Source organism: Pan troglodytes, chromosome 16 (genome assembly GCF_028858775.2).
Source record: "Pan troglodytes isolate AG18354 chromosome 16, NHGRI_mPanTro3-v2.0_pri, whole genome shotgun sequence".
In the NCBI taxonomy this organism is placed as follows: domain Eukaryota; kingdom Metazoa; phylum Chordata; class Mammalia; order Primates; family Hominidae; genus Pan; species Pan troglodytes.
Genome location: NC_072414.2, coordinates 48430439 through 48457945, shown reverse-complemented (window position 1 = coordinate 48457945; position 27507 = coordinate 48430439). Strand labels below are relative to the sequence as shown.

The following is a 27507-nucleotide window of genomic DNA, read 5'->3' as shown; positions in this document are numbered from 1 at the left end:
AAATAACCCAAATGTCTGATGGATAAACAAAATATAGTATATCCATGTAATAAAATGTTATTCAGCTATTAAAAGAATGACAGACTGATCATGCTAAAACATGGATAAACCTTTAATTATAAATTAAAAAGTATGTGCCTCAGGAATGTTATATAAATGATATCAAACAATATGTAACTTTTTCAAGTTGGCTTTTTTTATTCAGCATAATTTCCTGGAAATTCATCCAAGTTGCTTGTATTGATCATTTGTTCCCTTTTTTTGCTGAGTAATATTCCATTGGCATGTATATACCATTTTATTTGACCATTTGCCCATTAAAGGGCATTTGGAATGCTTCTAATATTTAGCTCTGATGAGTAAATCTGCTGTAAACATTCAGGTAAAGGTTTTTGTATAAACATCAATTTTCATTTCTCTGCAATAAATGCTCAAGATTGTATTAGCTGGGTTTTGTGGTAACTGCATGTTAGCTGTGTAACAGACTGCCAAAGTGATTTCTAGAACAGCTGTAGCATTTAACATTCCCATCAGAAATACATGAGTTACGCAGTCTGTCTGCATTCTCACCAGCATTTGGTGTTGCCACAGTATATTTTTTAATTTTTTTCTCCTCTGTCCTCAGAAGCTCAACAATTTTTTATTTTAGCCACTTTTAAATATCCATGTAGTGATACCTTGTAGTTTTATTTTGCATTTTCCTGATGACTAATGATGCTGAACATCTTTTCATGTGCTTATTTGCTGTCCTCTTTGGTGTAAGATCCTCTTTGATGAAATAGTTCTTCATGTCTTTTGCTGATTCTCTAATTGGGTTGTTTGTTCATTTATTGTTGGGTTTTGAGAGTTCTTCATATATTCTAGATACTAGTCCTTTGTCAGGTGGGTGGTTTGCAAATATTTTCTTCTAGTCTGTAGCTTTATCTTCTCATCCTTTTAACATGATATTAGAGCACGATTTTTCTTAGAGCAAATGTTCTCCATTTCTATGAAGTTCAGTTTATCAGTTTTTCTTTTTATGGATCATGCTTTCGGTGTCAACTCTAGAAACTCTTCGCCTAGTTATTGAAGAATTTCTCCTTTTTTTTTTTCCTAAAGGTGTGTGTGTGTGTGTGTGTGTGTGTGTGTGTTTTGTTTGGGTTTTTTTTTTTTTTTTTTTTTGCTTTTCCATTTTACATTTCAGTCTGTGATCTGTTTTGAGTTAATTTTTGGTACAAACGATGAGACTTAAATACAGTTTTTGCCATTGGATTTAGTTCAATTGTTCCACACCATTTGTTGAAATGGCTGTTTCTCCAACATTGAATTGCTTTTGCACCTTTCTTAAAACACAGTTGGCATGTTTGTATGGGTCTATTCCTGTGCTCTCTATTTTGTTCTGTTGGTCTATGTATCCATCCCTCCACCAATACTACAGTTTTGAATACTGCAGCTATATGGCAAGTCTTAAAATTTTTTTTTAGCTATTCTAGTTCCTTTGCCTTTCCATATGAATTTTTGAAGAATCTTGTCTCTATAAATATTTTTTGCTGGGATTTTGATAGGTATTGAATTAAATTTGAATATCAGTTTGGGGAGAATTGATAAATTCACTATATTAAGTTCATGAACACAATTTGGCTCTCCCTTTATTTAGATCTTTGAATTTTTTCATCAGGATTCTCTAGTTTCAGCATACAAATCCTGTACGTGTTTTGTTACATCTAAGTGTTTCATTTTTTGAGCAATTGTAAATGGAATGTTAGCTTTTATTTTGGTGTCCATGTACTCGTTGCTAGTGAATTGATATTTTTGTGTTTATCTTGTATCTCACAACCTTGCTGAATTCACTTGTTAGCTGTAGGATTTTTTTTCCCTACATAGTCAGGCATGTCTTCTGCCCAGAGCTACAGGCTGTTTCTTCCTTTCTGATCTGTATACTTTTTACTTCCTTTCCTTACCTTACATGCTGGCTAAAATTTCCAGCACCACTGGCTAGTGCTATGTTGAAGAAGAGTGATGAGAGTAGACATCACCTTTCCTGTTCTTGTCTGTTGGCTGCATAAATGTCTTCTTTTGAGAAGTGTCTATTCATATCCTTCGCCCACTTTTTGATGGGGTTGTTTGATTTTTTCTGGTAAATTTGAGTTCTTTTTAGATTCTGGATATTACCCCTTGGTCAGATGGGTAGATTGCAAAAATTTTCTCCCATTCCGTAGGTTGGCTGTTCACTCTGATGGTAGTTTCTTTTGCTGTGCAGAAGCTCTTTAGTTTAATTAGATCCCATTTGTCAATTTTGGCTTTTGTTGCCATTGCTTTTGGTGTTTTAGACATGAAATCCTTGCCCATGCCTATGTCCTGAATGGTATTGCCTAGGTTTTCTTCTAGGGTTTTTATGGTTTTAGGTCTAACATGTAAGTTTTTAATCCATCCTGAATTAATTTTTGTATAAGGTGTAAGGAAGGGATCCAGTTTCAGCTTTCTACCTATGGCTAGCCAGTTTTCCCAGCACCATTTATTAAACAGGGACTCCTTTCCCTATTGCTTGTTTTTGTCAGGTTTGTAACAAACCTGTCTTTTTTGTAACAAAAAAAAAGAGCAGATGGTTGTAGATGTGTGGTACTATTTCTGAGGGCTCTGTTCTGTTCCATTGGTCTATATCTCTGTTTTGGTAGCAGTACCATGCTGTTTTGGTTACTGTAGCCTTATAGTATAGTTTGAATTCAGGTAGCGTGATGCCTCCAGCTTTGTTCTTTTGGCTTAGGATTGTCTTGGCAATGTGGCCCCTTTTTTGGTTCCATATGAATTTTAAAGTAGTTTTTTCCAATTCTGTGAAGAAAGTCATTGGTAGCTTGATGTGGATGGCATTGAATCTATAAATTACCTTGGGCAGTATGGCCATTTTCACGATATTGATTCTTCCTATCCATGAGCATGGAATGTTCTTCCATTTGTTTGTCATCTTTTATTTCGTTGAGCAGTGGTTTGCAGTTCTCCTTGAAGAGGTCCTTCACATCCCTTGTAAGTTGGATTCCTAGGTATTTGATTCTCTTTGAAGCAATTGTGAATCGAGTTCACTCATGATTTGGCTCTCTGTTTGTCTGTTATTGGTGTATAAGAATGCTTGTGATTTTTGTACATTGATTTTGTATCCTGAGACTTTGCTGAAGTTGCTTATCAGCTTAAGGAGATTTGGGGCTGAGACAGTGGGGTTTTCTAAATATACAATCATGTCATCTGCAAACAAGGACAATTTGACTTCCTCTTTTCCTAATTGAATACCCTTTCTTTCTTTCTCCTGCCTGACTGCCCTGGCCAGAACTTCCAACACTATGTTGAATAGGAGTGGTGAGAGAGGGCATCCCTGTCTTGTGCCAGTTTTCAAAGGGAATGCTTCCAGTTTTTGCCCATTCAGTATGATATTGGCTGTGGGTTTGTCATAAATAGCTCTTATTATTTTGAGATATGTCCCATCAACACCTAATTTATTGAGAGTTTTTAGCATGAAGGGCTGTTGAATTTTGTCAAGGGCCTTTTTTGCATCTATTGAGATAATCATGTGTTTTTTGTCATTGGTTCTGTTTATATGCTGGATTACGTTTATTGATTTGTGTATGTTGAAATAGCCTTGCCTTCCAGGGATGAAGCCCACTTGATCATGGTGGATAAGCTTTTTGATGTGCTGCTGGATTTGGTTTGCCAGTATTTTATTGCGGAGTTTTGCATCAATGTTCATCAGGGATATTGGTCTTAAATTCTCTTTTTTTTGTTGTGTCTCTGTCAGGATGACAGACGACCAAAGTATCAGGATGCTGCTGGCCTCATAAAATGAGTTAGGGAGGATTCCCTCTTTTTCTATTGATTAGAATAGTTTCAGAAGGAATGGTACCAGCTCCTCCTTGTACCTCTGGTAGAATTCGGCTGTGAATCCATCTGGTCCTGGACATTTTTTCGTTGGTAGGCTATTAATTATTGCCTCAATTTCAGAGCCTGTTATTGGTCTATTCAGGGATTCAACTTCTTCCCAGCTTAGTCTTGGGAGGGTGTATGTGTCCAGGAATTTATCCATTTCTTCTAGATTTTCTAGTTTATTTGTGTAGAGGTGTTTATAGTATTCTCTGATGGTAGTATTTCCGTTGGATCTGTGGTGATATCCCCTTTATCATTTTTTATTGCGTCTATTTGATTCTTCTCTCTTTTCTTTGTTATGAGTCTTGCTAGCGGTCTATCAATTTTGTTGATCTTCTCAGAAAACCAGCTCCTGGATTCACTGATTTTTTGAAGGGTTTTTTGTGTCTCTATCTCCTTCAGTTCTGCTCTGATCTTAGTTATTTCTTGCCTTCTGCTAGCTTTTGAATGTGTTTGCTCTTGGTTCTCTGGTTCTTTTAATTGTGATGTTAGGGTGTCAATTTTAGATCTTTCCTGGTTTTTCTTGTGGGCATTTAGTGCTATAAATTTCCCTCTACACACTGCTTTAAATGTGTCCCAGAGATTCTGGTATGTTGTCTCTTTGTTCTCATTGGTTTCAAAGAACATCTTTATTTCTGCCTTCATTTCGTTATGTACCCAGTAGTCATTCAGGAGCAGGTTGTTCACTTTCCATGTAGCTGAGCGGTTTTGAGTGAGTTTCTTAATCCTGAATTGTAGTTCGATTGCACTGTGGTCTGAGAGACAGTTTGTTATAATTTCTGTTCTTTTACATTTGCTGAGGAGTTCTTTACTTCCAACTATGTGGTCAACTTTGGAATAAGTGCAGTGTGGTGCTGAGAAGAATGTATATTCTGTTGATTTGGGCTGGAGAGTTCTGTAGATGTCTATTAGGTCTGCTTGGTGCAGAACTGAGTTCAATTCCTGGATATCCTTGGTTAAACACTTTTTTCTACTGATATGATTATGACTTTTTCTTCTTTAACCAAGTATATTACATTGATTTATGAGTATTGAACCAGTCTTGCATCCCTGTAATAAACACTACTTGGTCATGGTGAATAATTCTTTTAATGTATGATCTATTTTTCTAATATTGGGTTAAGGATTTGTGCATCCATATTCACGAGGAATATTGGTCTGTAATTTTTTATATTGGTAGCGGGGTAATACTATCTTCATAAAATGAATGGGGATATGTTTCCTCCTCTTCTGTTTTCTGGAAGAGATTGTGTAGAATTCGTGTTAATTTTTTAAATATTTGATAGAATTTTCTAGTGAAACCATCCTGACTTGGGGTTTTATTTTGGAGGAATTTTAAGTTATTAATTCAATCTCCTTAATAGTGATAGGACTATTCAGATTACCTTATTTCATATTTGGTGAGTTTTGGTAGCTTGTGTTTCTCAAGGAAGTGATCCATTTCATCTAAGTTGCCAAATTTATGTGTGTATAATAATTTGTAGTATTCCTGTATTATCCTTTTGATGTCTGTAGGGTCTCTAGTGATATCCTATGTTTTATTCCTGATATTAGTTATTTGTTTATTCATTCATTTTTTTTTCTTGGTCAGCCTTGTTAAAGGTCTGTCCATTTCACTGATAATTTTTAAGAACCAGCCTTTTGTTTCACCAATAATTGTCTATTTTCTATTTTTAATTCCATTGATTTCTACAGTTTTATTATGTTTTTCCTTCTGCATATTTTGGGTTTACTTTACAGTTCTTTTTATAGGTTCTTGAAGTGGGGGCTTAGATTATCGATTTGAGACTTTTCCTACATACATGCATTTAGTGCTATATATATACATTTTCCTAAATGTATCCATTTAGTGCTATAAATGTTTCTCAGAACTGCTTTAGCAGCATCTCACAAATTTTGCTGTCTCACTTTTATTAACTACAATGTATTTATTTTCCTTGGCATTCCCTCTTTGGCCCATGAATTATTTAGAAGTGAGTGACCATTGTAAAATTATATTTTTTAGTATGTATGAAATTTTTCATAATGTTCAGAAAATAAAAGCTTATAGGAAAGGACTTAACTGTTCCAACTATATTTGAATTTCCCTAAAGAAGTACTGATTGTCATTGCTAGATAATTGTTTTTAAATTTTAGAGAATTTTGGAGAATGAAGGGAATATTAGAAGACTAGAGATGGGTAAGTGCAGCTTTGATTCTGAGGAGGAAGTTGGAAACTGAAAAATACTTATGGGTGGTTTGGACAGCTTTTGTAAGCAAGATTCTAGAATGATTCATAGTTACCATAGACTTTAGATGAATAAACTCAGGTGTGCAAAAAAGGCTTTTGTAACAGCTCTTTTCAAAGCAGTTACATGTTAATTCTGAGTAGAGAAACAAGATGGTAAATATAAATTAAAATTTGTTCATGAGTAACAGAAAACAATCCAAATGTAAGCATATTCTTTATCCAGCTAGTTTTAAAGGGATGGACAAAGTTATCATGAAAAGCCTTACTTTTTCAGTTTGTATGATTTCATATTGTAATACTAAATTTAACCAAACTCTATCACTCTTCCTTATAAATCTGGTGTAAGGAAATAGTTACTAAATTAACTTTCAGCTGTATTGTTTAGGAAGAAGCAGAAAAGAAATTGAGAAAGCAAAAAGAGATGAAGCAAGATTTTGAAGAACAAATGGCCTTGAAGGAATTAGTGCTACAGGCTGCAAAAGAGGAAGAGGAGAACTTTAGAAAAACTATGCTAGCTAAATTTGCTGAGGATGATCGAATAGAATTAATGAATGCTCAGAAACAAAGAATGAAGCAGCTGGAACACAGGAGGGCTGTGGAAAAACTTATTGAAGAGCGTCGCCAACAATTCCTTGCAGACAAAGTAAGAAAAAGTTGTGGGGTTTTTTTGGTCATTATCATTAAACAGCAATAGCTCATCTATCATCCACTAAACATTTACTGAGAAGCTTTATATGCCAGACAATGTTAGTATGTTTACTAATATATATATATAAATTTTCTGACCATTTTTGCTTCTAGAAAATATTTATTGATGCTTTCTATGTGCTAAACACTGGTTGGTATTGAGAACATAAAAGGTAAATAAAACTAAGTCCATGTCACTTATGAATTTATGGTCTTGGTTAAGAAAAATATATAAAAAATAATTATAAATATGTCATGTACATGTGATAATAGGTTATAGAGCTATGGATGTTTTGGTATGGCAGAGAGAGAAACAGATCATGAACACCCTGCATGCTATTTTAAGAAGGTGGGCTTTTCTAAGGGAAGCCACTGAAGATTGAAAAGCTGTATATTAAGATCTGCACTTTGAAAGACGATTCAAGTGAGAGCATTGAAGGTAGATAAGAGATGAGTAAGCTCGGAGATAGGGAGATCAGTAAGTAAGTTATTATAATAATCCCAGTGACAAGTGGTGAAACCCATGCAAATGGATAAGGGATCCACCCGAGAGATGTTAAGGATACGGAATTGATGGGGCTTGGTGACCAGTGAGATCTAGGGTGAGAGAAGACTTAAGGCTACCACTAATAAATAATACTGTCATTCCATCTTTTTAATTATTTTTTTAATATTTTTATTTTAAGTTCCAGGATGCATGTGCAGAACATGCAGGTTTGTTACACAGGTATACATGTGCCATGGTGGTTTGCTGCACCTATCAACCCGTCATCTAGGTTTTAAGCCCTGCATGCATTAGGTATTTGTCCTAATGCTCTCCCTTCCCCTTGTCTCCCCCACCCCTCGACAGGCCCTGGTGTGTGATGTTCCTCTCCCTGTGTCCATGTATCACTTCCATCTTTAATGGGTGACTGGGTGACATCCTAAGGAAAGAGTATAGAGGAAAAGAAATAGATTTTGAGGGGGCAAATAATTCTATTTTGTCCACCCAAAATGATTTGGTGGCCCAGGGGAAGATTACTAGTTGGAAATGTAGATTTAAGTGTTGGAGAGGGAATGAAGTTTTTGGCTTTGGATACATTGATTTATTTATGTCTCATCCGTAAAACTAAATACTTATATTGTCTCACTAGATTTTGTGGTTTAAGAACCAAATGGATAATATGTAGGTGTTTTGAAAATCGGTAGGAAGAGAAGAATTTAAGGAAGACTAAGTGAGACTTACATGACTTCTTTTAAAACTATACAAAGTGGGAGTCAAAATAATGCAGATGTTTCAAATATGAGAAACTCATGGGAATACAAGTGCTGTTATATTTCAGACTGGAGCTCATCTGTTCTCAGAAGCTAAGCAGGATCAGGCCTGGTTAGTACTTGGATAGGAGAAAGCTCCTGGAAAAGTTAGCAAGACAACTAACTAGAAATCAGACTAAAAACTAAATGGAAATCAGAAAAAGCCACCTAATGCATAGATACTTATACAAATAATTTTTGTCTTAATTTTTAAAGACTTATAAATGTTCCCAATATGAAGCTGTCGGCTTAGTTTTGTCCGTTTGATTGGGCAACATTTTTGTTCTGGCCCCAAGTCAAGGACAGATCTTCGTGATGAAACTCATTATACAATCCTATAAGGTCTAACCATGTTTTTTGGATTTCAGAGACATTCCTAAATAGGTATCTGTAATTCTGTCTACCTCTACGAAAATCATATGGTCAGACAAAATCTGAAACTTCCCAGGAGGTAGTTTCCTACACCAAAGCTATTCAGAATTTGTCCTAAATGGATAAGTTGATTTCGTAACTGCCTAAACAATTTAATTTACTATAAATTTTTCTTTTTAGGATAAACATTGAATGTGGCCTGCCAGATCCTTCTTAGGAAAATCTGCATTAGCCCAAAGTAGACTCTACCATTGGACAAAAATGTATCAAGTTTGCTTTCCCCTGTAACATTACAGAACTTTCCTGTATCTCCTCTTTATAAGGAATGGATGAATTAAGATAGAATTAGGTTTGAATGCAAGTACAGTCTCAAATTAACAGTGGCTTAGTAGATTACTGTTCTTTCACGTAGTTCAAGTCATCTTTTCTATATGGCCCAGAATTTTGATGTGATTATTTAAGAGTGAGCTCTTTCCTAAGAAATACTAGTGGAATTCTCATGCTTCATATCATCTTTATATATATATATGAAAATATCCTTTAGATATTTCTGATCTTCTTTATTCACTATTTTTTGTTTTACACTGTAAACTCTTCAGCATCTGGTATATGGTAAGCATTCAGTAAATATTTACTGTATTAGGCAGTCACTCCTTTGAATATTTTTTCCCTTGGTAATGAAGACACTTTCCTGAAAATATTTGTTTGCCTCCTTGTAATTTTAAAGGAATAATGACAGTAAAAAATACATAGATATGTGTACAGACATAAAGTATATATTTTAAAAATATATATTATCTAGAATCTTTTGAACTTAGTGTCATAAATAGTTCATCAATTTTATCTAATTCATTGCATGAGTAGTTTTATTTGAAAACTTTGTATAATATTAATGTACTTTGTGATAACAAAATTTGATCTGCATTTCCAGCAACGTGAACTAGAAGAGTGGCAGGTGCAGCAAAGGCGGCAAGGATTTATTAATGCAATTATTGAAGAAGAAAGGCTAAAACTTCTTAAAGAGCATGCTACAAACTTACTAGGCTATCTCCCTAAAGTAAGTGAGATTTATCTCAAGTTGTAATCTTCATGACCTGTAATAGTGAAAAAAACATGGTATTTGGATTTTAGAGTGCCTAGGTTTTGCTCACTTCTTGCTCGGTTATGAAGCAGCAATGGGATCCTCCTGTCCAGGCACTGAACCTCTCTGGGCCCATTTCAGTATATCTAAAATGATTGGTCTTAGCACATTATTAGATGTATGAGCTTGATTTACTGAATTTGTACCTTATTTATCGCCCAGGCTGGAGTGCAGTGGCAAGATGTCAGCTTACTGCAACCTCTACCTCCCGGTGATTCTCCTGCTTCAGCCTCCTGAGTAGCTGGGATTACAGGCGTTTGCCACCACACCCAGCTAATTTTTGTATTTTTGGTAAGGACAGGATTTTGCTATGTTGGCCAGGCTTGTCTTGAACTCTTGGCCTCAGGTGATCCATCTGCCTCAGCCTCCCAAAGTGCTGGGTGGGCCACCACACCTGGCCTGAGTTTGTATTTTAGAGTTTCTTTTCTCCCCTTTTAGTGTAGGAAATCTAAAGCTATCCTAGAACAACTGTAGTACTTACATGCCAAAGATGAGAATGTGTATGAAAACATTGTCACTGGTAACACCAGTAATAGGCACATGGTTGAACTGAGCTTGAGACTACCCTAGAACTGTAGTACTTACATGCCAAAGATGAGAATGTGTATGAAAACATTGTCACTGGTAACACCAGTAATAGGCACATGGTTGAACTGAGCTTGAGACAGATCTGCTCTACAGTAGGAAGTTATAACTAGTTAAATTTGATTTTTAGAATTCCAGAAGATAGTGAATTTTAATGTATACCTGAGACACACTGTGACTTCAAATAAAATAGTAACTGGCTGGGCATGGTGACTCATGCCTATAATCCCAGCACTTTGGGAGGCTGAGGCAGGAGGATCACCTGAGCCCAGGAGTTCAAGACCAGCCTGGGAAACATGGGGAGATGCCATTGCTACAAAAAATAAAAAGTTAACTGGATGTGGTGATGCACGCCTGTAGTCCCAGATACTCTGGAGGCTGAGGTTGGAAGATTGCTTGAGCCTGGAAAGTTGAAGCTGCAGTGACCCATGATCTTGCCACTGCACTCCAGCCTGGGCAACAGAGTGAGACCCCGTCTTGTCTTAAAAAAGTAATAACAGTTTCATAGGCCACATAAACATCTAGACTCATATAAATAAGATCACCATCTTTCAGCTATAGAAATGCCATTTCATATTTTATTCAGTAGAATCAAGTGCATATTTATTTTATTATATTCACTCTGGTGCTAAGGAAGGAAAAAGATATATAGGTAATTACTGCCTGGCCACAGGACTTGATAGTCTAATTGGTTAGAAAGGATTAAGGAATACAAAATGATGTATTAATGATAAAATCCATATGTAATTAATACATTTCATAAAATAAATTATAAATTGTAGGAATGTCTTTCTTTGGGATTTGATATTTTTGTAGAGGAAATAATTGTGGAGGCAGCAGGAGGGATTAATAAACTTGATATCCAAAAATGACCTTTATCCTTTAGGTCCTAATGGCGCCAAATGACTTCAGTTATCCCTAAAATTCTTTAGATTGCAATTTAAGTAAATATTTAATTTTGTTTTAAAGAGCCTTTTGCAGTATACTGTAGGGGAAAAGAAAAATAGAACAGTGAAGAATTCCAAAGGGTTTGCTTAAATGGCTTAACTCCAAACCTGGATTCTTTTCTGCAAGATTGACTGTTTGCTGATTAGCCATAGAACTGAGGCATGAAGAACTAATCCCATGCATGAATCTACTGAAGCTCACCATTATATCATATTATAGAGCTATTTAAAGAAAAGGGTAGGATACAGTATAGATGAAGTGCCTTCCTATCTAGGTAATCCAAGCAGTAGAACTTGTAGAAGAGCTCAGATTCCTATGAAAAGCTCCTACACTAGATCTGATAAATCAGAAAATTGGGTCAGTCTAGGAATATTCAATATATATGTAAAGTCTTATTTTTTGAAAAGTATTGATTTTTTTAAAGTTTCATTAATCTGTTAAATAGATTTCATTACCTTGGAGATAACTTTACTAATCTTATGTCTGTCAGTCTTAAAAGCATTTAGTGAAATATTCTGGTATTCAAAAGTAACCCACAAAATATTTTTCTCGTAGGGAGTATTTGAAAAAGAGGATGATATTGATCTGCTTGGTGAAGAGTTCAGGAAAGTATATCAACAAAGGAGTGAAATTTGTGAAGAGAAATGATATCATCAAAATTGGGTAAAGCATAGATTTTTTGTATGTTACCACTAGATGTCAGCATAACTTTTGTTTTACAGTTCAGTGGCATTAGGTATCCATTGTCTATTTGGATTTTGTAAATCATCACTGAATTTCATAACTTGTAAACAATTATCAGATACAAATTAATTTTAATCAAGCTGTTATTTTTGTACTGATAATTTCAAAATCCGATTTCTACAACACTACAGAGCACTGTTTGCATCCCCATCCTCAAGACAGTATATTTACCTTGACTAATACAGAACTCTACCCCAAAGTGAACTGCCTTCTGTCTGTGTTTACGAACTTTACTTACTTGATTTAGCCAGGGAAATAAATATTTGGAATTTTCTTTTAAAGCATCTTTTTTGGTCTACTGTAAGGGAGGAGAATTATAAATGAAAAGAGTCAAGAATTTTATTATCTGATGTGCTTAATTGTCACGCTAAGTAAGAACTTAAAAAACAACTCAAAAAGAGCTAATAGCTAATCTCCTAAATCTAAAAAGGGAATTCTTTGAAATTATTTTGATTTCATAATCAAATATATTACTTCTGAAGAATAAAAATAATTCAAACCACTACAATAAGTAAAATGGGTATCCATCACATACTGTCATAGAGACTAACTGAAGTAGATCACTTATGAATTTCCCCATTCAAGTGCTTTCATAAATTCCTCCTCAGTGAAAGATAGCATCTTGGCAGCTTCAATATGCATCTGTTAAAAAAAAAATCAATATTGTCTGATTTAGTATTAAGAGTAGGCCACCAAACAACAGGAAGTTTGTAAAAATGTGTGGATAATATATTGTCAGAATATAAGTTCTGTTGTAGGAATGTATACTCTTAATTCCAATAAGCATGATATTTGAAATGGTATTGTCCAACAGTAGTATTGAACCAACTTACTTTTAAGATAATAATAATTCTATAATATTGTAAATACCTGACCTTTGCAAAGAAGGAAAGTGTCAGAACTATGAATTTTTAGAGAAAGCAGCAATAGTGGTTTGGAAGTGATGTTCACTCTAAGGTTTGAAGAGGCAAACAGTCCCCTAATAGTCATTCTTTAATTTGGTACTTTCTGTAGTTGAGAAGTACCTATACTGTATTTTCCAGTCCCATTTTCTACACTAACTTACTTATGTGAAAATATCCACTTGCTTAGATGACACATATATCTCACTATAAATGTATGTATGTATGCATGCGTAAAGATGTCAAAAACATACCTAAAGTGAAAAATGCTAAATTTTTTAGTAAGAAAGTTACAAATAATATGATGATTTAACTTTAATGATAGACTCACCTTTTGCCTTTTTAAAACATCAATTAATTTTAACTGTTTCTTGAACCCTATCATTAATTCTCCTTTTTGTTTTTCTAGCTTCTTGTTTTCTGATTTTAACACTTCAATTTTTTTGTGTTCTTCATTTGCTATGTCCTACAAAAGGGAAAAAAAGTGCCATATATTTTTAATATACAGCCTCTCAATGGAAAGAATTATAGACTATCATCACAACAGTAATAAAAAGTACTTTCTTAAACTGAAATATAAAATTTTTGTAGATAAAAATTGCTTTCCATTATCGAATTACTGGAATTTGATAGCTTTTAGTCATGCTCAGGTATTTCCCATTTTTAAAAAATGTTTTTAAAATAACTCAGTTCTAATTCCAGTAATGGCAAAGTAGCTTGTATTGAACCAACATAAACTCTGGATTTATGAATTTTCAAAAATATATTTGAAAACATATTTTAAAAACGTTTAAAAATATATTTGAAGGTGTAGATGAGTAATCAATAATAAGTAGAAACTGGAAGCGATATGATCCTTGAAAGAGCAGAAATACTGGTTGAGATCCACATTCAACTAGCTTCTTCTAAAAGCACTTTCCAGTTCGTGGGTTCACAGAGGTAAGACCTCAAGCAAAAAGTAGTAGTCTTATTGGACTGAGGAGTCACAGAGCAGGGCTGCCAAGGTGGTACAAAATTCTAGAAAAACAGAGCCCTCAAAACATGCATACTTATTTCCCTCAAATGCTTGGCAGACATCTAAATACCATTTAGAGGGTGAGACTCCTAGGTACCTGTGAAAGGAAATGGCTGTGGCCTTTAGCTAAGCAGAGAATTTACCCACTTCCCATGACAAGCGGGAGACCAAGTTTGTAATCTTGGTAAAAATGGACTGGATAAGCTCTTTAGCAATTTGGGCAAAGCAGAAAAAGGGTCAGTAGAAATCATTACGTATAGGAAGATCTATACTTGAAATGTTAAAGGAAGTCATTCATACAAAAGGAAAAATGATACCAGAAGGAAATGTGAATCTCTGTACACACACATAAAAAAGATGGAGAAAAAAAACAGAAATAGTAATGTGTAATCTTATGTATACATACGTGTGTGTGTGTGTGTGTGTGTATATATATATATATATATATATATATACCTTTTCAAAAAAAAAAAAACACCTCTTTAAAAGATAGAGTGTTGTCAGCAAAATGGTGGATTAGGAAGCTCCAGGCCTTTGCTTCCCCATTAAAAGACTGACTATATGATACACAGACCAAAATAAATAGCTTTGGGAGAGCTCTAGAAACCAATCAATCAGTCAGCAGCAGCAACCAAGAGACTGCCTAACTAAGAAAAGGCCATACTCAAAGCAGTAGGAAATGTCATGGTGTTTTGCTCACCCTTTACCCACATCCTCCCTGGCACAGCACAGTCAGGAAGAAGCCACCCAATTCCCAGTTCTTCCCTTGGAATGGAAGGAAAAGAGTAGACTTGCTTGCAACATTCTGGCTTTTCTGGGGCCTGCCTGAGGGACTGCTATCTGTCTTGCCTGACTCAGTACTGATGGGAACAGCTGCATCATTTGGATATCAGGTTGGAAGCTGCGGAAACAGGTGGTTGGTACCACTGAATGTGAGAGGTGCAGTGAGTCCACAGAACTGCAGGAACCTGGTGGCAAAAAATTATGGGCAGAGGAATACAATACAGCATCTAAATCTGTGAGAAGAAGTAGTGAGATTTTTAGGTAATTAGGACATTTAAAAGAAGCCGTGTGTATGGAAAACTGGAATTAAAACACACAGGCCCAGGAAAGACACATCCCCAGAAAGGTTTGAGAGGACCTCAAGACTTTACACCATGCTGATTAGTGAAGGTCTTTGCTTGCATGCAGCCAGTCTGCAAGACTGGGAGAAGTGGCTGTTTTTTCAAACACCCGTTTTTCAATGTAAGATCACAAAGCATTCAAAGAAACAGGGAAACATGGACCATATTAAAGGAACAAAATTAATATCCAGAAGTGTATCCTAAAGAAACAAAGGCTTCTCACTTATTTGACAAGGACTTTAAAATAACTGCCATAAATATGCTCCATGAGCGGAAGGAGAATATTGACAACTAAATGAAATCAGGGTACCTATATATTAATAAAATGAGACTATCAACAAAAATTACAAAAAAGAACCAAACAAACAAATTCCAAAGCTGAAAAATACAGTAACTGAATGGAAAAATTCACTTGAAGGGTTCAACAGCAGAGCTGTACAGGTATAAGAAAGAATGAGTGAGCTTTCAGACAGGTCATTTGAAATGAGCAGGTCAGAGGAGCCAAAAGTAAAAGAATGAAGAAAAGTGAACAGCAGCTAAGGGAGACCATCAAGTGGGCCAATATGTATATTAGCGTAATCTTAGATAGAAAAGGAGACAAGTAACTTATTTGAAGAAGTAATAGCTGAAAAATGGCCAAATTTAAGGAAAGAAATGGATACACAAATACAAAAAGCTCCATGAACTCCAAGTAGGATAAACCCAGAGACCCACAGCAAGACACATTTTAATCAGTCGAGTGTCAGACAAAGAGAAAATCTTGACAGCAACAAGACAAAATGGCTCATCACATGCAAGGGAGCATCTGTAAGATTATCAGCACATTTTTCAGCAGAAACTTTACAGGCCAGAAGTCAGTAGGATGATATATTTAAAGGGCTGAAAGAAAAAAACCTAGAAGAATACTACATCCAGCAAAGTGTCCTTCAAAAATGAAAAAGAAATTAAGACATTCCTAGATAAGAGCTGAGGAACTTCATTACCACTGTATTTTCCCTACAAAATCCTAAAGAAAATCCTTCAAGTTGAAACAAAAGGATACTAGACAATAATTCAAAGCTGTATGCAAATATGAAATTCCCCAGTAAATGTAAATATTTGGACAAATATAAAGGCCTGTATTATTTTAATTTTGGTTGACAACTCACTTTTCATTCTTTCACTTTTCATTCTTTCACTTTGAATTCTTTCACTTTTCATTCTTTTTGAATTTAAAAGACAAAAGCATAAAAAATACTATAAATCTTTGTTAATGGGTACATAACCTAAAGATGTAATTTGTGACAACAATAACACAAGGTAGGGGAGGGGCTGAAAAGGAGTAGAGTCTTTATATACGATTGAAGTTGCATCATTACACAAAATCAACTAAACAATAAGGCAATAAGGAAGGAAATGAGTGGCTGAAAGTCCTCAAGACATACAGAAAATTGTGAACAAATAGCAACAGACCTCCCAAAAACTTTAAATGTAAATGGACAAAACTCCCTAACCAAAATAAATTGAATGGAAGAATGGATTTTTAAAAACCAAAATCCAACTATATGCTATCTACATGCAACTAACTTTAGATCCAGAGATATGCATAGGTTTAAGGTAAAAAGATGGAAAAAGATAATCTGAAATTTTGTAACCAAAAGAACACAGGAGTGACTACAGTAATATCTGACAAAATAGACTTTAAGTCAAAACTGTTAAAACATACCAAGAAGGACATTATATAAGAACATATGGGCCAAACAAAAGGGCCAGTTCAGCAAGAAGATAGATACAATTATATATGTACCAAACTTTAAAGTGCCTAAATATATGAAGCAAGCATTGACAGACTTGGAGAAAAGACTACTCTATAGTAAAAGTAGACTTCAATACCCCACTTCCAATAATCAATAGAATCACCGGATGGAAGACCAATAAAGCAATAAGGGACTTGAACAACATTATAGACCAATTAGATTTAAGAGACATAAAAAGTAGTCCTCTAACACAAAGGCATAAGAAGGATATAATGGACTCTAGGGACTCGTGGGGGAAGGGTGAGAGGGATAAAAGACTACACATTGGGTTCAGTATAGACTGCTCGGGTGATGGGTGCACCAAAATCTCAGAAATCACCACTAAAGCACTTATCTGTGTAACCAACACCACCTGTTCCCCCAAAACGATTGAAATAATAAAGAAAAAATATAATCATATACCAGAACAGACAAATATGGAGAGACAGGAAGTAGATTAGTGGTTGCCTAGGGCTAGAATGTGGTGCAGGGTGTTGGGGGAATATAGAGTGGCTGTGAATGGGTACAGACGTTCTTTTTGGGGTGATAAAATTGCAAAATTGATTGTGGTGATGGTTGCACAACTTTGTGACTACTAAAAACAAACTTATTTGTATATTTTAAGTGGGTTGCATGGTATATGAATTGTATCTCAATAAGATGTTAATGAAAAAAATAAGAGAATACAGTTTTCTCAAGTGCACATGGAACATTCCCCACATTTTATAAGACTGAAGTCATACAAAGTATATTTTCCAATCACAGTTGATTCAAACTAGAAATCAACAGCGGACGGAAAACTGGAAAATCCACAAATATGTGGGGATTGAACAAAACACTCAAACTACCAAGGGGTCAAAGAAGAAATCACAAAGCAAATTGGAAAATATCATGAGGCAAATGACAACAAAGCTACAATACACCAAAACTTATAGGACAGAGTATAAGCAGTGCTAAGAGGGAAATTTGTAGTTGTAAATGCTTACATTAGGAAAGAAGATTTCAAATCAACCTGACTTTACACATCAAGGAACTAGCATTTCACTTTTCTCTAGGAGACATTGATATCTGTATACCCTTGTTCAAAACAGTGCAACTCATACTAGCCAAAAGGTTGGGAAGCAACCCAACTGTCCACTGATGGATGAATAAACAAAATGTGGTATGTAAATACAATGATTATTAAGCCTTAAAAAGGAATGAAATTCTGACACATGCTACAACTTTGATCAACCTTGAGAACATTATGTTAAGTGAAATAAGCCAGTTAAAGAAAAACAAATATGGTGTAATTCTACTGATGTTTATTTCCTAGAGCAGTCAAATTTATAGAGACAGAAAGTACAATGGTGGTTGCCAGGGTCTAGAGGGAGGTGGAAATGGGGAGTGGCTTAATTGGTAGAGAGTTTCAGTTTTTGCAAGATGAAAAGAGTTCATGGATAGGTTGTATAACAGTGTGAATCTATGTTACACTACTGAACTATATGCTTAAAATGTTTAAGAAGGTAAATCTTATGTGTAGCTTACCACAATCAAAAATTTTTAAATTAACAATGTAGAGTTTATAGATAAAACATATGACAATAGCAGAAAGGGTGGGGGGTAATGGAAGTATACTGCTAAAAGGCTCTTAAATTATTCATAAAATGCTATATTACTTGGAGGTATACAGTGATAAACATATATATAACAAATGCTGAAATGCATACAAAGAAGTACAGATAATGAGCTAATAAAGGAGATAAAATGGAATCTTTAAAAAAGCAATTCAAAAAGAAGGGAAAGAAAACATACGGGCCAACTAAAACAACAGCTAGCTAATAGACTTAATCCCAACCATATTATTAATCATTTTAAATATAATGGTGTAAGCACCTCAATTAAAAAGAGACTGTCAGATTGGATTTTTAAATTATTTTATTTTATTATTTTTTAAATTATACTTTAAGTTTTAGGGTACATGTGCACCATGTGCAGGTTAGTTACATATGTATACATGTGCCATGCTGGTGTGCTGCACCCATTAACTCGTCATTTAGCATTAGGTATATCTCCTAATGCTATCCCTCCCCCCTCCCCCCTCCCCACAACACTTTTACACTGTTGGTGGGACTGTAAACTAGTTCAACCATTGTGGAAGTCAGTGTGGCTATTCCTCAGGGATCTAGAACTAGAAATACCATTTGACCCAGCCATCCCATTACTGGGTATATACCCAAGGGACTATAAATCATGCTGCTATAAAGACACATGCACACGTATGTTTATTGCGGCTCTACTCACAATAGCAAAGAGTTGGAACCAACCCAAATGTCCAACAATGATAGACTGGATTAAGAAAATGTGGCACATATACACCACGGAATACTATGCAGCCATAAAAAATGATGAGTTCATGTCCTTTGTAGGGACATGGATGAAATTGGAAATCATCATTCTCAGCAAACTATCACAAGAACAAAAAACCAAACACCGCATATTCTCACTCATAGGTGGGAATTGAATAATGAGAACACATGGACACAGGAAGGGGAACATCACACTCTGGAGACTGGATTTTTTAAAAAAGCAAAGTCAACTAGATGCTGCTAATGAGAAGACACAGGAGTTACAAATAAAAGAATGGAAAAAGATAAGACAATGCTAACACGAACTAAAATAAAGCTTGAGTTGCATGAATATCAAACAAAGGTAATACAGGTTGAGTATCCCTAATCCAAAAGTCTGAAATCCAAAATGCTCTAAAATCTAAAACTTTTTGAGTGCTGACATGATTCTCAAAGATGAAATGTCCACTGTAGCATTTCTAAAACACTTCTGGTCCCAAGCATTTCTGATAAGGGATACCCAACCTGTATCAGAATGCAGGAACAAAAATAAATATAAATAAATAATAAGAGGTCAATTCATTCAAGAGGATTTAACAATCTTCTTAGATACTGGGTATTAATATAGCTAATAACCAAGTCTCAAAATACATGATGCAAAAATTGTTAAGACTGAAAGGGAAAATAGACAAACTCACAGTTCTATTCAGAGTTTAGTACCCCTCTCTTGATCATTGATAGAACAGGGACACAGAAAATACATAAGATACAGAAGTATTGAACAACACTATCAAGCAATTTGACATAATTGACATTTATAGAATACTCCACCTAACAAATACAGAACGCACATTCCTATCAAGGGCACATGAAATATTTCCCAATTTAAACCATATTCTGGGCCAAAAAAAAGTATCCATAAATTTAGAGTGATTGAAATAAAACCAAATGCATTCTCTGTCCACAATGGAATTAAAAATCAGTAAGAATGGTATCTGGGGAAAATCCCTAAGTATTTGAAAAATGAAATGACAAACTTGTAAAGTTTGTCATGGCTCAGAGGAAATAAAAAAGAAAATTAGAAAGTATTCTGAATAGAATAAAAATGAAAATACAAAAAATCAAATTTGGTGGGAAGTAGCTAAGGAAATTCATAGAGAAACATTTACAGTGTTTAAATGCTTATATTAGCAAAGAAGAAAGGGTACAAATCAACAGTCTCCACTTCCATTTTAAAAAATTAGAAAAAGAGGCCAGGCGTGATGGCTCACATCTGTTTAATCCCAGCACTTTGGGAGGTCAAAGCGGGCAGATCACGAGGTCAGTAGTTCGAGACCAGTCTGGCCAACATGGTGAAACCCCATCTCTACTAAAAATACAAAAATTAGCCGAGCATGGTGGCGGGGGCCTGTAATCCCAGCTACTCAGGAGGCTGAGGCAGGAGAACCGCTTGAACCTGGGAGGCGGAGGTTGCAGTGAGCCAAGTTTGCGCCACTGCACTCCACCCTGGGCAACAGAGCAAGACTCTGTCTAGGGGAGAAAAAAAAAGAGAAAAGAGAAAAAGAACAAATTGAACCCAAAAGTAAGGAGAGGGAAAGAAATAGAAGAGCAGAAATCAATAAAAAAATAAAAAATCAGTAGAGGAAAATCAATAAAACCAGAATTAGTAAACCTCTAGTTAAGACTGATCAGAAAAAGTAAAAAAGACACAAATTACCAATACAAGAATGAGAGGGGGGAATGACCCACAGGAATGTAGGAGGAATATTCAGAGGACAATAAGGAACTAGTGTAAAAAACTGTATGCCAGTAAATTTGACAACATAAACGAAATGAACAGATTCCTTGACAGATGTAAGCACCCAAAACACAATAAAATATAGCCTCTATAAAGAATACTTCTGTATCTATTAAAGAAATTGAATTTGAAGTATAAAATCTTTCCACAAGAAAACCTCAGGCCCAGACGGCTTTACCTGTGGACTCTACCAGACATTCAAAGAAAAAATAATACCAACCCTACAAAAACTTATCTGAAAGTTGACCTTCTCCAGAAGAATGATTTGGAAGTTCATTTAATAAAGGCAGCATTACCCTGAAACCAAAACCAAAACAAATTCAAACCAAAAAACCTAAAGATGAAAATAATGTATAAGAAAACTAAAACAAGACTACAGACTAAACAGACTAGCACTATGTTCCCATGTATACAGACATTCACAAAAAAGTAACCAATAATATATAAAAGAGATAATGACACACCATCACCAAGTGCAATATATCCCAGGAATACAAGGTTGTTTTAACATTTGAAAGACTAAAAAAAGAAAAATATAATTTCAATAGATAAGGGAAAAAGCATTTGACAAAATTCAACATCCATTCCTAGTAAGATCTCTCAGGAAATTGCAGTCCATTTTTCTAAAACTTGTGAACTAAAAATGATTTATTTTGAAGGTGTTAAATAAATTTTAAAAAAGAAAACCAGTGAAGAATACACAAGGGACCATATGTAGCCCACAAAGCCAAAGCATTTACTAGTTGGTCCTTTACAGAAAAAGTCTGTAGAAAATCCTAAGGCTTCTAGAATAAGTGAGTTCAGCAAAGTTGAGGATATAGACTCAATATGCAAACATAAATTGTATTTCTCCATTATAGCAACAAACAATGGGAAACTGGAATTTAAAGAACATTTATAACATCAAAAAAAGGAAACACTAAGAGATAAGTTTGAAAAAAAATGTGTAAAACCTGTATTCTGGAAACTATATATATATAAAAGCTGCTTGGAAAAATTGAAGAAGGCTTAAATAAACAGATTTTCTCTATTCATGATTTTAAAGACGCTATTAAGATGTCAATTTTCCCAAAACTGATCTATAGATTCAACACAATGCCTATCAAAACTCCAAATGTGATTCTAAAAACTTACATGGAAATGCAAAAGAACTATAGTAGCCAGTTGTGTTATAATAAATGCTCATTGGATCTTTTTTAAAAAGGCATTTATTGGCTTGGTTACTTGCTCAAAGCACCATATACTTTCCACAGCATTTATTGCAGTTGCACCTTAGCTTTGATAGATTATCTAAATTCGATAATTATCTAGGTGTTGCTTCATGGATTATCTAAACATTCAATTTCATTATAAGATAGGTGCACAGCTACAAGGATCACATCTGTTTGTTTGTTTTTTGGTTTTTTTTGAGACAGAGTCTCGCTCTGTCACCCAGGCTGGAGTGCAGTGGTGCAATCTTGGCTCACTGCAAGCTCCGCTTCCCAGGTTCATGCCATTCTCCTGCCTCAGCCTCCCAAGTAGCTGGGACTACAGGCGCCCACCACCACGCCCAGCTAATTTTTCAATATTCTTAAAGAAAAAAAAAAGCCCTCAAGAATTTCATATTAAGCCAAACTAAGCTACCTAAGTGAAGGAGAAATAAGATCCTCTTCAGATAAGTGAATGTTGAAGGAACTCGTTACCACCAGACCTGCCTTACCAGAGCTCTTGAAAGAAGCATTAAACATAGAAAGCAAAGACCACTACCAGCTAAGACAAAAACACATTTAACCACACAGATCAATGTCACTGTAAAGCAATTACACAAACAACAAACAAGTCAACCTAATAACCAGCTAACAGCACAACAGCACGATCAAATCCATACATATTAATACTAACCTTGAATATAAACAGTCTAAATGCCCCACTTAAAAGGCATGGAGTGACAAGCTGGATAAAAAGGCAAGACTCAAATGGTATGCTGTCTTCAAAAGACCCATCCGACATTTAATGACTCTCATAAGCTCAAAATAAAGGGATAGAGGAAAATCTACCAGGAAATAGAAAACAGAAAAAAGCAGGGGTTGCAATTCTAATTTCAGACAAAACGTTTCAAACCAACAAAGATCAAAAAAGACAAAGAAAGGCATTATGTAATGGTAAAGTGGTGAATTCAATAAGACCTAATTAGCCTAAATATACATGCACACAACACAGAAGCACCCAGATTCATAAGGCAAGTTCTTAGAAACCTACAAAGAGACATAGACTCTCACACAATAATAGTGGGAGACTTCAACTCGCCATAGTATTAGACAGATCATCGAGGTAGAAAATTAACAAAGATATTTGGAACCTAAACTCAGCACTGGACCAAATGGATATGATACCTTTACAGAACTCTGCACCCAAAAACAACACAATATACATTCTTCTTAGTGCCATATGGCACATAACTGACCACATAATTGGACAAAAAACAATCCTCAACAAATGTAAAAGAACCGAAATCATACCAAACACACTCTTGGACCACAGCACAATAAACTGGAGTCAAGACTATGAAAATCACTCAAAACCATGCAGTTACATGGAAATTAAACAACACGCTCCTCAATGACTTTGGGGTAAATAACGAAATTATGTCAGAAATAAAAAAGTTGAAAATAACAACAAAGATATAACATACCAGAATCTCTAGAACACAGCTAATGGAGAGTTAAGAGGGAAATTCATAGCACTAAACGCCCATATCAAAAAGTTAGAAAGATCTCAAATTAACAACGTAACTTCACAACTGAAAGAATTCAAGAAGCAAGAAGAAATCAACCCCAAAGCTAGCAGAAGATGAGAAATAACAAAAATCAGAGCTGAACTGAAGGAAATCAAGACATGAAAAACCAGTCAAAAGACAAATGAATCCAGGAGTTGGTTTTTTGAAAAAATTAATAAAATAGGCCACTAGGTAGACTAGTAAAGAAGAGTGAAGATTCAAATAAACACAATTAGAAATGACAAAGGGAATGTTACTACTGACCCCACAGAAATAAAAACCATCAGAAACTACTATGAACACCTCTATGCACACAAACTAGAAAACCTAGAAGAGATGGACAAATTCCTGGACATGTACACCCTCCCAGGACTGAACCAGGAAGAAACTGAATCCCTACACAGACCAATAATGAGCTCCAAAATTGAATCAGTAATAAATAGCCTACCAATCAAAAAAAGCCTGGGACCCAGTGGATTCACAGCCAAATTCTACCAGATGTACAAAGAAAAGCTGGTACCATTCTTACAGAAACTATTCCAAAAAACTGAGGAGGGACTCCTCCCCAACTCATTCTATGGGGCCAGCATCATCTTGATACCAAAACCTGGCAGAGAGACAACCAAAAAAGAAAACTTCAGGCCAATATCCTTGATGAACACTGATACAAAAATCCTCAACAAAATATTCGCAAACCAAATCCAGGAGCAAATCAAAAAGCTTATCTACCATGATCAAGTAGACTTCATTCCTGGGATACAGGGTTGGTTCAACATGTACAAATCAATAAATGCAATTTATCACATAAACAGAATTAAGACAAAAACCACGATTACCTCAATAGATGCAGAACAGGCTTTCAATAAAATTCAACACCCTTTATGTTAAAAACTCTAAATAACATAGATATTGGAGGAACAGACCTCAAAATAATAAGAGCCATCTATGGCATACCCACAGCCAACATTATACTGAATGGACAAAAGCTGGAAGCATTCCCTTGAAAACTGTCACATGACAAGGATGCCCTCTCTCAACACTATTCAACATAGTATTGGAAGTCCTAACCAGAGGAATCAGGCAAGAGAAATAAAGAGAGGGCATCCAAATAGGAAGTCAAACTATCTGTTTGCAGACGGCATAATTCTATATCTAGAAGACCCCATAGTCTTGTCCCAAAAGCTCCTTTTGGCAGATAAACAACTTCAGCAAAGTTGCAGGATACAAAATCAATGTACAAAAATTACTAGCATTCCTATATACCAACAACAGCCAAACCGAGAGCCAAATCAGAAAAGCAATCCCATCCCCACTTGCCACAAAAAGAATACCTAGTAATACAGCTAACCAGGGAGGTGCAAGATCTCTACAATGAGAATTACGAAACACTGCTCAAAGAAATCAGAGAAAACACAACGGGAAAAAACATCCCATGCTCACTGATAGGAACACTTATTAAAATGCCTATACTGCCCAAAGCGATTTACAGATTCAATGCTATTCCTATCAAACTACCAGTGACATTCTTCACAGAATTAGAAAAAACTATTTAAAAATTCACATGGAACCACAAAAGAGCCTGAATAGCCAAGGCAATACTAAGCAAAAAGAACAAAGTCGGAGGCACACTGCGTGACTTCAAACTATACTACAAGTCTACAATAACCAAAACAGCATGGTACAAAAACAGGTACTGTTACAAAAACAGGCACATAGACCAATGGAACAGAGTAGAGGGCCCATAAATAAGGCCGCACATCTACAACCGTCTGATCTTCAAACCTGACAAAAGCAATGGGAAAGGGCTCCCTCTTCAATAAATGGTGCTGGGATAACTGGCTAGCCATTTGCAGAAGATTGAAGCTGGACCCTTTCCTTCCACCTTATACAAAAACCAACTCAAGATGAACTAAAAACTTAAATGGAAAACCCAAAACTATAAAAACCCTGGAAGACAACCTAGGCAATACCATTTTGGACATAGGAACGGGCAAAGATTTCACGACAAAGACAGAAAAAGCAACTGCAACAAAGGCAAAAACTGACAAGTGGGATCTACTTAAACTAAAGAGCTTCTGCACAGAAAAATAAATGATCAGCAGAGTAAAAAGACCACCTACAGAATGGGAGAAAATTTTTGCAAACTATGCATCTGATAAAGGTCTAATATCCAGCTTCTATAAGGAACTTAAACAAATTTACAAGAGAAAAACAACCCCATTAAAAGGTGGGCAAAGGACAAGAACAGACACTTCTCAAAAGAAGTCATACATGTGGCCAACAAGTATGAAAAAAAAGCTCAATATCACTGATCATCAGAGAAATGCACATCAAAACCACAATTAAATACCACCTCACACCAGTCAGAATGGCTATTACTAAAAAGTCAAAAAATAACAGATCTGGTGAGGTTGCAGAGAAAAGGGAACACTTATACACTTGGTGGGAGTGTAAATTAGTTCAACCATTGTGCAAAGCAGTACGGTGACTCTTCAAAGAGGTAAAAGCAGAACTACCATTGGACCCAGCAATCTCATTATTAGTATTATACCCAGAGGAATATAAATCATTCTGCCATAAAGACACATGCACACAAATGTTCACTGCAGCACTAGTCACAATAGCAAGGGCATGGAATCAACTAAATGCCCATCAATGACAGAATGGATAAAGAAAATTTGGTACGTATACACCATGGAATACTATGTAGCCATAAAAAAGAACGAGATCATGTTTTTTGTGGGAACACGGATGGAGCTGGAGGCAGTTATCCTTAGCAAACTAATGTAGGAACATAAAACCGAATACTGCTTGTTTTCACTGATAAGTGGGAGCTAAATGATAAGAACTTACAGAACACAAAGAAGGAAACAGACATTGGGGTCTACTTGAAGTGGGGAAGGTGGAAAAAGGGAGAGGAGCAGAAGAGATAACTATTGAGTACTGGGCCTAATACCTAGGTGATGAAATATATGTGCAACAAACCCCCATGACACCTGTTTACCTATGCAACCTTCACATGTACCCACAAACCTAAAAAAAAATTAAAACAAAATAAAACAAAATGGCTGGCTAGAATATGGAGAGTCATCTGTTTCATGAAACCATTTTCCTTCTGTTTTCTTAATATGTGAACTAATACAATATAGAGGTCAAATCTACAACAATTAGGAAATCCTGATACCTAGGTGGTTATTCTTCATTTTCTTCAAAATCCCTTTAAAATGCACCAAATTGGAAATAATACTCGAATAACATGCTAATTACTGGTGAGTCTATAAAGATGACTTCCTAACTTGTTCATTTAATAACTTCTATTAATAAATCTCAGTTATGCCATCATTGATGGCCCCTGAATATGAAAATGACCTGACCATATAACAAACTATCTCACAGACGACATCTTAAAACTCTGTAATCACTATGGCACATATTTGCCTCTCAAACATGTTAGAGGATGTATCAAGGTCACTTTCAGTCTATTCCTGTTAAGTGTTACTAACTTAATCCAAAATGTATTATCTGTGTATATAATGAAGGTGGTTCCTAATTTCATTATCCAAGTCATGATTAAATTATTAAATATTGTTTTAATTGTGAGAGTCACTTAACATTAAGTGAAATAAGCCAGTTAAAGAAAAACAAATATGGTATAATTCTACTGATGTTTATTTCCTAGAGCAGTCAAATTTATAGAGACAAAGTACAATGGTGGTTGCCAGGGTCTAGAGGGAGGTGGAAATGGGGAGTGGCTTAATTGGTAGAGAGTTTCAGTTTTTGCAAGATGAAAAGAGTTCATGGATAGGTTGTATAACAGTGTGAATCTATGTTACACTACTGAACTATATGCTTAAAATGTTTAAGAAGGTAAATCTTATGTGTTAGCTTACCACAATTAAAAATTTTTAATTATTAAATAGTTT

The 27507-nt window shown here is 35.3% G+C and overlaps 2 protein-coding genes across 48 annotated transcripts in view; one reads left to right on the top strand and one right to left on the bottom strand.

The window, feature by feature from the left end:
• Positions 1 to 12092, top strand: part of MNS1 (meiosis specific nuclear structural 1) — a 199022-nt gene extending 186930 nt beyond the window's left edge. For 4 of the 5 annotated variants that reach the window (XM_063793990.1, XM_063793992.1, XM_063793991.1 and 1 more), the window contains 3 exons: positions 6504 to 6761; positions 9402 to 9527; positions 11700 to 12092. In XM_063793990.1, the coding sequence (XP_063650060.1) occupies positions 6504 to 6761; positions 9402 to 9527; positions 11700 to 11792 (477 nt within the window). In that variant the 3' untranslated portion in view covers positions 11793 to 12092. 5 annotated transcript variants of the gene reach the window in all.
• The window catches only part of TEX9 (testis expressed 9), a 216173-nt gene that overhangs the window by 18943 nt on the left and 169723 nt on the right, over positions 1 to 27507 (bottom strand). For 29 of the 43 annotated variants that reach the window (XM_024349015.3, XM_063795045.1, XM_063795029.1 and 26 more), the window contains 2 exons: positions 13122 to 13256; positions 10746 to 12530 (listed from right to left, as the gene is read on the bottom strand). The exons of 4 other annotated variants lie outside the window; for them this stretch is intronic. In XM_024349015.3, the coding sequence (XP_024204783.2) occupies positions 12453 to 12530; positions 13122 to 13256 (213 nt within the window). In that variant the 3' untranslated portion in view covers positions 10746 to 12452. Of the gene's footprint in view, positions 1 to 4186; positions 5126 to 7488; positions 7729 to 10745; positions 12531 to 13121; positions 13257 to 27507 lie in introns of those variants that run through there. 10 more of the 43 variants (XM_063795017.1, XM_063795016.1, XM_063795024.1 and 7 more) reach the window with 5 other exon arrangements.